Source organism: Dysidea avara, chromosome 13, assembly GCF_963678975.1.
Source record: "Dysidea avara chromosome 13, odDysAvar1.4, whole genome shotgun sequence".
Lineage (NCBI taxonomy): Eukaryota > Metazoa > Porifera > Demospongiae > Dictyoceratida > Dysideidae > Dysidea > Dysidea avara.
In genome coordinates, this window is record NC_089284.1 from 16,020,482 (window position 1) to 16,033,112 (window position 12,631).

Genomic DNA, 12,631 nt, shown 5'->3' on the forward strand with positions numbered 1-12,631 from the left:
TGTGATTTACTGCTGATAAATATTTGTACAAACTTAAAGTTGGTATAAAACTAAACTTCACTATAAGATACAGCAGCTGGTGTAATTATTTATGACCAATCAAAGTTTATACACTAAAGGGCAAATGCATAATCTCAGTTATGATTTGATTTATTGTTTTAACTCCTTGCTAAACTGTTCTTCCTTGCAGGAGTGATAACAACACGTACAGTCAAAACAAGACATAATTATATAGGCACAATATAAACAAACAAAAAAAAACTAGGTACAAAAACAAAACAACTATTACAAGCCGCTAAATCATCAATCATTAAGAATGGTAATCATCACAGAATTGCTGGTAGTTGAGGTCCTTGATGCAGATCGAATGAAAAGTGGATCATAGCATTCCACCAATGGGAAGCTCTAGTACGGAAGTATTTTGGAGAGAAACTGAGGTGAAATCTTTCAGGGTTAGCAAATAATATTTTACTCTCGTGTCATAATTATTGAGAATGACAATGACCAAATTTAATTGGAGGTGACATACAATGGAATAAATTTAAATGGTGGTATTGACAATGGCATTAAACAAGTAGCCTGAAATGACTCTTTTGATGGTCTGCTTTTGACACCTTTACCGTCATCACTATTCATCTGGTTGGTTGAAATGCTAAGTTTCTCTTCAGTAAGAAAAATTTCACTTTTATTTTTATAGTGTTGTTTTAGTACTCAAGAGTACAAAATAATTTTAGTAGTTCTTCTAGTCTCAGTACTCAATTTTAAGAACACTTTTAGTTAATATTAGTTCTAGTATATATCCCCAGTAGGTCCTAATCCCCAGTTTACAGGTATTTTAGTTAGTATTACTGAGTTCTAGTACAATATGTATCTCTGGTAAAAACATCTGAACCAACTATCAGCATTCCATGCAGTTTCCACTCATGCAGCTTTTGTGCCTCTATAGGCATATCATCATAAATGATTGCCACATCATCAACCTTGATTTCTTGCTTTTTTTCCAGTGTATGTGATAGTAATCCTATAGTGTCGATATATCTTAGACTGGAAGTGTTACTGTGTCCCTTAACTGAAGGTGCTCCACATGTGAGGTTGTTTTTATCTGCTTTACCAGTTAGGCACTGGGGTCAAAATAACGGTTATGGGTAATATATAGATACGTGTTAACACATGAAACTAAAATGACTTGAATTGCTATTTTATATTCACTAATAGCCGTGACACAGTAAAAACAATAAGCAGTCCAATTGTCATGATCAGTTGCTGGATACAGTAAAACCCATACTTTAGTAGATCAGCTAACACTCATCAATTTTCACCACATAGGGTGATGCTAAGTACTGCTTTGAATACTGTTTTACTGTATAATGATGCTGGAGATTAAAAAGTGATAAACAGTTAAAATGTACAGAAATGCTATAGTAATGCCCTCAAACAATGAAACCATCTCATGCAGGTTTGGGTCAAAATGACTAGGGTTATGTACATTGCATGTATGTAGTTAGATGTGCTTGCGTTGATTTGCTATACAAACACATTAATATTTCAAACAAACACATTAATATTTCTGAAATAAATATTCTAATTCATCATACATTGAAAATTAATTCCTTTCTAGTTAGCAACAGCTTTTGGAATAATATAATATATTATCTGACAACTGTCAATTTAATTTACTCATTATACATGCACCATGCTCATCAGTGGGTTCCTTTTACGATGTGTTTTCATTTCAATGTAGATTTCCTTGCTCAGTTCACCATATTTCAAACTTAGTTTCTCATCTCTGCGACTTGTGAAATCATCTGGTGTATATTCATTGGAAGTTTTGTAGTGTTCTGAAGTCTTGTCAAACTCCAGTAGTCCCATGCGCTGGTAAGCTGCAGCTACCAACTCTGAACAAAACAAACTGGAGAGATCCTCTTCTTCATTTTTCAGGAACGTAAAATAATCTTGATGAAAATCAAGGGCTGAACGAATTAGTTGCAACTTATGCTGCTCATATGGACGTTCACCAATTCCTTTCATAAACTTACAGAGCAGTGTTGTCATCTTTTCTCTTTCCTCCTTAGATACAGTTAACCGACGGATTGCAACTCTGTTATACCAACCAGAAAATACTTTCTCCCTCAATGGCAACAGCTCAACTCCTTGAGTGACCTTCCCAGTCTCAACATCCACCAGCCCTGCGTCAACCAACAATGCATCAATACACAACACATCTGTATGCAGTATGTATGTATGTATGTATGTATGTATGTATGTATGTATGTATGTATGTATGTATGTATGTATGTATGTATGTATGTATGTATGTATGTATGTATGTATGTATGTATGTATGTATGTATGTATGTATGTATGTATGTATGTATGTATGTATGTATGTATGTATGTATGTATGTATGTATGTATGTATGTATGTATACCTGCTAGATTGGTGCTTGCCTCCCATAGTAACGGAGCAGAATTGTTTGGTCTCCTAATCACCTGATGTACAAACATATAAAGTATAGTTTGGTATACATTCAATAGCCAAGCTACAAAGCACATTTTCTGATAATTGCATATACACTCTTCACTTTAAGTTTTGATCATATAATTGACCACATGTGTATAAAGGACATGGCCAATACAGCAATGAAATAGAAAGTATATATTGAGCTATTGACTGGTAACTGGAATAACACACTGTGTAAATAACATGATATACACCTTCAATTGGCATTGTATACAATACAAGTGTTGAGAATAAACTCATGATGCAAGGAGACTCTCATTTGTATACTAACCAGGGTATATAACTGCCTGCTTCCAAAGGTAAGGCTCTCAGGATAAGCCCTTACTTTTACAATACTTTTGGTTGCTACACTGCTTGTCTGCATCAAAAGTAGTGACTGTTTTATTAGAGTATTCGACTGTTCTATTAGAATATTTTGAAAACACCATGGATATGCCACTGGTCATACTGTGAGGTGGCCCATATACCCACACAGTTTGAAAATGCTAACACGCACATAATTTTATTTACTGTGGCTACTGCAAGCAATCGTAGCAATCTTACAGGCTACAAGATTCCGGTAGAGTTCATGGAAGCGGACCATGGGTACTTACAGCAAAGTAATGATGTACTTGTGGTAAAGGTCTGGACAGTGTGACTACTCACACTGTCCAAGACTATACCAGAGTTATATATCTCAATATAAGTAGGGAATGTTCTGTAAGGAAAATGCTTTTCTTTGCATGTGGTGGGAACCACAAACTTTCCCTACAGATCATTTCCTAATTACAGTAAAACAGTCTAATACATACTAATCCAATGTGAGAGAACTCTGCATTATCAAACAGTTTGATGATGGCACCACTGGAAGTTGCACCAGAGAATAACACCAGGTCACCTGTTTCCAGCTTGTCAGCAATGTCATCGTATTTCACTGTCACAACATCAGGAGATGGTTTAATCCCGTCACTGACAAAATGATAGATGAGTAAATTATGAATCAACTTAAATTATAATTCAGGAAACAAACTGATGGTAATTACCCATAAGCATTAAAATTTTTGGTCAAGTTTCTACAAGCAAGGATATAGGAAAGGTTAAACTGGTGATATGTTACCGTGGGAGGTAAGTAATTAGTATAACAAGCAGAAGTTTACGTAACACATAGTATAACTCTTACATCAGTTTGGCACATAGTATAACTCTCACATTAGTTTGGCTAACAAAGGTGGTGAACCTGTACAGAGTGGACCTTTTCTAGTTTCTGGTATTTTGATAGAGATGGGCTCATCAAGGACGAGGTGATTTAGGAAACTATCTGGTCTGACCTTGTGTGGTTCAACAGTCAAGTAGCCAAGTTGTGACATGATGTGAGCAAGCATGAAAGTGCATACATGTTGGCTACGTGATGTGTCACTCAAATTAGGATCCTTGATAACTTCAAGTTCATCTTTATGAAACTCAGTTTCTCTCACCACATCAGTGGCTTTGTCTACCTTGATTCCAGGTATGATTTTATCCTTCCTTAGCCTACAAATAGTGACCTTTTCATAGTCACCATAAAAGATCCTGGTATTAGCAGAGGTGATGCGTACATGACGATGATCCGAATCAAAGTTACTGAGAGGTAACGGCTTGGTCTTCCCTTTCAGCAGCAACAAGGGAGGATGATCAACAAGATCTTCATACACCACAAACATGGCATAATGTGGTTGTTCTAATCCTTTACGATACAGCAAACACAAATCTCCAGTTTCAAGTGTGTCAGCTATTGATACAAACTCAACTGGCTCCAGCTTTTCTATGGTTTCTGACATGTCATGTTCACTGTGGTGGACATAGTCTGCTTTTCTGCAACAACAGCTCCCCATGTTAATGACCTGTACACAATGGAAAGAAATAAAATATATGGATCCAAGCAGACCCATTCTCCGGGGTGGCGCTTATCAATTATAACCACAAAGGGGTGCTTATAATCTCTAATCAATAAGCACCACCCTGGAGAATGGGTCTGCAAGGACGAGACTACCAATAAGCCCTGTTGATCAAAAGAATAGCTAGCTGTTCAATAGTGGAAAGGAATAGGATACCACCACCTAAGTGTCAAGTGGTATGGTATTCATCAAACAGTTTAGTTCCACTACCACCTAACCTTTGTGTGGAGCACCACTCCTATAAATACAATTTCATGCTGGCCACAGCTAGAGCATGTCAATATCAACCTCGAAACTGCTGCCCCACTATGGGGCATTTTACAATCGCTCATTTAGCACCAAAGTATTTTTTGTTGTAACTTTCAATGCTAGCATCAAATCCCTGTGTTGCAGCTGGGGCCAACAGTGGGATTTGACACGATAGGTTTACCCTACTATGGGGCATTTGACATTCGGCTGTGTCAAATCCCCACTATATAGCCCCATGCATACGTATATGCCCGAAAGGGGGGTATTGGGGCAACACATTGATAGGTGCATAACATACAAAACTATATATTTAGTTTTCTCTATGCGGATTGCTTTCTGGTAGCTACTCCTAGGAGACTGTAAAGCCTGATCTTTACAAAAATTATTGCCTATTAATAATTACAACATAAAACTGCACAGGTTATACAACAAGAATTAACTATAATTATACAAAAAGTAGACCAGCTACAGTCAAGTACATTTTTAAAGTCGTTCAACGAGGGTGCGTTAACTACGTGATGAGGTACGTTATTTCAATCATAATGGCTCTCGCAGTAAAAAATGACGATCTTACTCTTGTAGATGTTTGTGGCTTATACCGGTAGTTTGTAATTATGACCCATGATGAACTATTGCTGGTTAGTAATTCTGCTGAATTAGTACAATCGCTAGTGGTTCACTGTTTTATTATTATTATTATTATTATTATTTGTTAATTGGTACAAGGAAGACAAAGTCTTATAAAAACCAATCTCAATACATCTAAATAAAATCAAACCGGCGGTCATATAAAAATACATCTACTTTAGTCTTAAAGATCAGTACATTAGGTGCAGATACAATTTCGTGGGGTAAGGTGTTCCAATCATTGACGATTCTCTGTGAAAAACTATGACCTCTAATAGCAGTGTTAAAGCGATTTTTGTAAAGTTTGAGTCCATTTGATCGGGTGGGGTTGGTATTAACAGTAAAAAAATAGTCTTTGTCCACGTTACTATATAGCCATTACCAAGTATACACGATTCACCATTTACAGAGCGGACAAAGGGAAACAATTATCAAGGAACTTACCTCGATCGTCACCTACTAAGAGTTGGATAGTCCTCCCAGCGTCTTCGTGGATAAACACTTTAACGCCTTTATTTCACCTTGACTTTAACTCCAATACTACCACGATTACGATCAATTAGTCGGACACCGCCTACCTTTTAAAATCATCTACAAATACCACGTGATACGTGAACCAGAACTAACAAAATAACTTAAATCTGTTAATACTTCATTAAAAAACATACAAAATTTACTTTATAGAAGTTGAGTAGTTTAGAACTTCATTTCTACATATACTTCTTCTTCCAGTTCCCCATACTGAAGGTTTAATTGGTCATCTCGACTGCTTGTGAAGTCATCTGGAGTATACTCGTTGGAAGTCTTGCAGTCCTGGTCAAATGGTAGGAGACCCATTCTCTGGTAAGCTGCAGCGACTAACTCTGAACAAAATACACTAGAAAGATCTTCATCTTCATTCTTCAGGAAGGTGAGGAAGTCCTCGTGAAAGTCTAAAGCTGAGCGGATCAACTCCAGCTTCTTCTTTTCATATGGACGATCAATCATCTCCTTTTTGAACTCCAGAAGAAGCTTTGTCATTTTTTCTCTCTCTTCATCACTGACTTTGAGCCGACGGACAGCCACACGGCTGTACCAGCCAGAGAAAATCTTCTCTTTAAATGGTAGCAACTCGACTCCTTGGCTGACTTTTCCAGTCTCAATATCTACCAGCCCTACAGCATGTAAATGTATCATGATACAATCTAAAGAACACACTGCATACACAGCTGTATACAGACACACCACACATGCACTCACAGCCTATTATTACCTGCTCGATTTGTGCTGGCTTCCCATAGCAAAGGAGCAGCATTTATTTTCCTCCTAAGAACCTGTGGACAAAACAGAAATCTTTGTAAAACTTATGATATAAGTGATGGCAGCCATACATGATAGCAACATTTAAATGATTCTTTGGACATACCATCTATACTACTACTGTACATACCATACGGTAAACATATCCCAAATAAAGAGTAAAAAATCTAATACATGAGTAGCGCTATATGGTAACCACATCTACACACACGCACGCGCACACTCAGCCTCAATTATCTAACAGTGAAAGACAGAAAGATTTCATATAGCCAAAACACACAATTTCACAAAAGGGAGGATTCCATTCTTCAGTTTTGAGAGATCATAGTTACAATGATAACAGGACAACATAAAGTTGCTTACAAGTCCAACATGTGAGAACTCAGCATTGTCAAACAGTCTGATGACAGCACCACTTGAGGTAGCACCAGTGAACAGCACTATGTCTCCAGTATTGAGTGTCTTGGCTAGCTCATTAAATGGCACGGTCTTGACATTCGAGGGTGGCATGATACCATCACTGTGAACAAAATAAGTTCAAGATCAATACAACCAGAAGTATGTTTACAAAATCTACTATATTGGTTAGAGAAAAGGACTAACAAAAGAATGAATGCAGAGGGTGTTAGCTAGAGCTGCACGAAACCACCGTAAGTTAGCGTATCACAACACCATAATTAGGGTATCACAATATACTTTAGGTATCGATACATGATTAGAGCTGAGCAATAGTTGTGATCTATCGATTATGGTGATAGTGTATAACAATCGTGATTATGATAGTATGCTATCATACTATTGCGATAAATTATACATAGTCAAATAAGAAGCAAACATGATATTGATAAAAAGTTAAAAAGTCTAGTAGAGCATGCACAACAAAGATTACAACTGTAATATATAACAATTTTCACAAATGGAGTGAGTGTAATTGGATTATTCATGGTGAGGTTGAGTGTCTTTGGTAACTAATAGCAAGAGTCCATAGTAATATCGTGATACTATCGCTATCATGATATAAAAGTTACTATTAATCATGAACAGTGATAGTTGTACTATCGCTCAGTTCTATACATGATATGACCTACATGAGATAACCAAGTTAATGTACAAAATTTGGCTCCTTCATAATTTAGTAAAGATCTTAGTTTGGCAAACTACTGTTCAGTCTCAAAATTTACCAAACCTGTTAGCTGTATGTTGATGTGTTTTGTTGTAGTTGGACAGAATGTGTTGGTGAACGAGCTGTGTTTTACCTAGCTAACACTAGAGCTATGCAATACTATCAATATTAACCAGTATCATGACACCAACAATACTCTACTCCAAAAAAATTGGTATCGTAGGTATCGTAGGTATTGATTTTGCAACAGTTGGTGATGTTGAGTCACATTATCAGTTAGTTTGAGTCAAAACATTTTGCATAGGATCCTATTAAAAGTTTGGATCTCTGTCCATCCAATACAAATCTGCTAATTTTTACTTGCCAAAATCTAGTTGCAGTAAAATTGCCTTCAATCCCTCTTTCTGCCAAATGTTTCATGCTATAGTGCAGCCCCACAATTCATCAACATCTGTACATTCCATTACATGAAGTCCTCACAAAGATCAATGTACATACACAACATACAAGAAAGCTTTGCTTCTATATGAACCAAAAATTCCCAGGGCAACAACAACAAAGTTTGCCTCACTTAGCAGCTACTTCTTAAAAAGAGACCACTTGGCCACCTCTTAATAGGAACCAAAATAGCTATTTTTGTCAATCACTCAAAGCATGTAAGTACAAGTGTCATAAAATCCTGCTGACTCACTTCCCCTCAAAAACGAACACACACACACACACACAAAACGTTATTGTGCAAAACCCTCGGGGAAGTTGAATAAACATATGGACTGTTGTACCAGGTGACAACACATGAGTTGGCATTGACATAACTATCAGCAGCGAAATAGCATAGTAAATCAGTCCTTGTGTGACAACATGTGGAACTTCTAATCTAAATCCAAGGGATCCGAAAAGAAGCCTGAAATATTGTAGATCACTTAATGGAAAAAAAGACAAATAATTAAGATGTTACAAAAATCTTGAAATCTTAAAGATTTGGGAATCTCATCTCTGGTTTTGTCAATCCCTCATCTGAAACAGTGGAGTATCGTTAGATGCAATATACTACTATGGTTGAAAAGAATATTGCTATCACTTTTGTACATCAAGAAGCGAGGAAGGCCAAGACGAACAGCAAATATCACCATAACTTTTAAATAAAACATTTTCGGAACAATGTACATGTTTCATTTGTTAAACTCATCAAGAGAAGCCTAATGGCACCTTGTTCCTATGGCCCCCATGTGTGTGTGTGTGTGTGTGTGTGTGTGTGTGTGTGTGTACGTTCTGCTATCTCTGCCAAAATAAAATCAAGTGGTGGGATAATGTTTAGTAACTATTGATGATCAGCCCCTCCATCAAATAAACATGTCAATATGACATAATCACCAAAATTAAATTCCCACTATTTAAACTTATACTACTGGTATCAGTGGTATGTAAACCACTTAAACTATTCCACCTTGATAACTAGTGAATATACACACAAGAATGGTTTGGCTCTGGTGGTGAGTTGGCTGTTATTTAGTCTCATGTAGCCAGACCAACTTTTTTTCTTTTGTGTGGGTGGAGAAAAGTCACCCACACACAAAAGTTGGTCTGGCTGTTATTGTTTTACCTCATCACCACATAATGATGGTGACCTAACAGACCAACAAACCACACTATATAGCTATCTACTAATGCTTTATCATATTGTGTGTATGACTAGTCACAAGTTATGACTTACATCAGTTTGGCTAGGAATGGTGGGGAGCCGGTTGATAAGGGTCCCATTCTGGTCTCAGGCAGATTAATGGATATCAGTTCACCAAGGCTCAGACCATCAAGGAAAGTCTTTGGTCTGGCTTGGTGAGGTTCGCCTTTGTACTGCTCCAGCCGGGACATGACATGGGCAACCATGAAGGTACACACATAGTGACTACGCGAGTCATCACTCAAACTCTTGTCTTCGATAATTTTTAGCTCATCTTCATGAAACTCCAATTGTCTGACTGTGTCTGCGACTTGGTCCACTTGAGCTCCAGGTATGATCTTATCCTTTATCAGTCTACGAATCACAACCTTTTCATAGTCACCATAGAATATCCGAGTGCTTGCAGAAATGATGCGCACATGCCGTTGAGTCTTCTCAAACTTATCAAGGGGCATTGGCTTGGTCTTTCCCTTCAGCAGCAACAATGGTGGCTGCTCGTGGAGATCTTCATACACCACAAACATGGCATAGTGAGGATGTTCTGATCCCTTACGATACATCAAGCACAAATCTCCAGTTTTAAGTGTATCAGCTACAGAAACAAAATCAACTGGTGCAGGGCCTTCTTCAGTGGTAGTAGCATCCCCGGAACCAGGTCGTTGTTGCTGTTGCTGAGAAGCCGCTCTTTCACGTCTACGACTAAATAGACCTCCCATATCTAATAACCTAAACAGACATAACAATAATAACATTACACTGCATAAATACAAAGCGCCTGAATTGATGCGCGTGTGCCATTTAACTACCGCGCAAATTATGAACTCACTTGTTTTGAACAAATAGTAGCAGAGCGTCTTGTGATAGAGCAGTCCAGTCACCACAGGCCAATAAACGAATGTAATTCAAAGATTGTAAAATGGCGCTCGCCGGCGACACATTAGTGTGGTCTTGAGTGTGGTCTGTGTTGCTCGGCAACTCAGTAACAAAAGAATTCAAAACAGCGTATCCCAACAAGGTATAGTAGATCGTAGTAAGTATTGGGTACTTGGCAGACCGAGAACGAAGTTTCTGCAATCTACTCCAGAAAAGTAACACGGTTTCCACGAAGTAAATTAGTCGAACTATTCCATTTGAGTGTACTATTTTGAAATTCCCTAACATTTAATAGCCTATACTACGTAGAAACTCCCTATTCTTTACACTTTTAACAATACCGATAAAATAAACACCTTCCGCCGCCTATGTTTACCCGCCATAGAAGCCAAAAATCATGATCATCCTCGTGGATCGCCTATTATACACCGGAACTCGGAAATCCCGTCGTTGCGTCATAATTGAAGCACGACAATCAATCATACCAAGGGCTATTAGTCTTTATTTTTAACAAGTAAAGAAAAAACAATTCAAAGTACATGTGAAACACCTGACCCTCAGATATTGCAAGGTCAAGTACTCCGAATCCTCCGATTGTCACTGGGCTGCCACGATGAGACCTGGCTCCACGCAAGCAGGCTACAGCTGACCTCAGTAAAGAAAAACTGGTGGAGCATCTAATCCAGGACACTACACTAGTACACTACTATAACTCTGCTCTCTCTTAGCGCACTGAGCAAGCAGAGATGTCAACCTCTTACAAGCAGTATAGTGGCTGCACCTCCCATTCCCCCAAAAGTAGAGAATACCAAAGGGGTGAAAGAGCCCAATTCAACATCCCAAACCTTTTATATAGACGGAAGAAACTGCTGTGTTACGATAACTAGGAGCAGTGGGATTAAAAACTCTTACCTTGGCCCCTTAGCCTTTATTATTAATACAGTTGTGCAGTAAAGCCCGTTCCCATGAGGTACTTCAGTTGAGATAATAAGTCACTCTCTATAGAGTTCCTATGGATACGTATACATGAAAATGACAGGGAGAAAACATACTGACTGCCTGGCAGACTCCTGTAAGCATTCAAGCGCTACTCGGATGGCTACAGGTTCACACATTTCAAGTATACAAATGAACGGGGTACTCTTTTTAAGAAAGGCAATTGCAGTATACCAGTAGCTATAAGCCTTTCAGGGGAACCATCATAACTATGCACTTAGAGCAAAAAACATCAGTTTTCACAGTTAGCACCTAGAATGTTTGCTCTTGTTACTGGTCCCATTGAAATTGCTGCCCAATGGCTTGGCAGTCAGAGAGGGGAGGATAGAAAGATTGATGGCATGCAGTTCAAAAGACCAGGAGATTTAAGATGTCATAAATGCACTGAACCCCAGGTTGATGCTGTTCTATGTCTAACTAGTCAACGGTGGTTCAAGAATTCCAGGGGCCTAGCTGTACATTATAGAGAGCAAGGCACCAGGTCCAGCAACATTGTTTTTGCCCCAAGGGAGACGTGACCTGGGGTAGTCTAGTCTAGTCTGTGCATGTGCTGGCACGGGGTGCTAGTTTCATAATATCATGGGAAAGAGTGTCTAACTGGAGTACACCAGTGATTGCTCAAAAGCGACTGTTCTATTAGAGAGTATATTGATCGAAGGCTATGTATTTAAGTGCTTTACATTGACTGCTCTATTAGGGAGATCGATCTATTTTCATGAAATGAAGCTGGTGTTATGCTGGAATAGGACTATACAGTGTAGCCTATATATATGTTGGCATATTTGATGCAGGCCTACTTCTAACAGATAGTTTCTCTTAAAACAAAAGCTTGACCTTATCAACACCTATCAGCAGTTCTCTTTTGTCAATAAAGGCATTGCCAGTAGGATATATATATGATCAAATAATATAGGAGGGTCACAAGGTTTTAACATTTATCTACATAGTTATTAACATTTCCCTGTCACCAGAAAAAGTGTTTATTTCATCAAAGGTGAATGTCTACTCAATGTAATACACCTACAGTGATTTTGTACAAGCTGCATGCATTGGCACTGACACTTTTGATCCTTCATCATTTTACATTATGAACTCTTGCTAGCAGTGATTTAGTACAGGAGCTATAGGAGAATGGTTAGACATTATAATCTCTTGGGAACAGGTCATGATCACTTGGAAACAGCCAGTTGGAAAAACAATAGGTAAACGAAGAATTTGTGTACTGTAGTCAGTACAAGCATATTCAATGGCTTCTTAAGGATTTTACAGAAAGGCTACTTTACAACATGATGCAATCAATAAGGTAATGGAAAGAAAACATCACAAGTTTTGTATGATTTTATATGTTC

General features: G+C 38.0%; 2 protein-coding genes across 2 annotated transcripts; both read right to left on the minus strand.

Annotated features, from left to right (window-relative positions):
• Positions 1-1,543: 1,543 nt before the first annotated feature.
• Positions 1,544-5,905, minus strand: LOC136242394 (uncharacterized). The gene is made up of 5 exons (XM_066033816.1): positions 5,755-5,905; positions 3,710-4,380; positions 3,313-3,469; positions 2,430-2,490; positions 1,544-2,186 (listed from the first exon to the last, which is right to left on the minus strand). The coding sequence occupies exons 2-5, from the start codon at positions 4,369-4,371 to the stop codon at positions 1,681-1,683; spliced, it is 1,386 nt and encodes a 461-aa protein (XP_065889888.1). The 5' UTR covers positions 4,372-4,380; positions 5,755-5,905; the 3' UTR covers positions 1,544-1,680.
• Positions 5,906-5,933: 28 nt separating this feature from the next.
• On the minus strand, positions 5,934-10,729 carry LOC136242393 (uncharacterized). The gene is made up of 5 exons (XM_066033815.1): positions 10,240-10,729; positions 9,447-10,139; positions 6,973-7,129; positions 6,563-6,623; positions 5,934-6,464 (listed from the first exon to the last, which is right to left on the minus strand). Exons 1-5 carry the CDS (start codon positions 10,572-10,574, stop codon positions 6,007-6,009), a joined length of 1,704 nt encoding a protein of 567 aa, XP_065889887.1. The 5' UTR covers positions 10,575-10,729; the 3' UTR covers positions 5,934-6,006.
• Between the last annotated feature and the right edge of the window lie 1,902 nt (positions 10,730-12,631).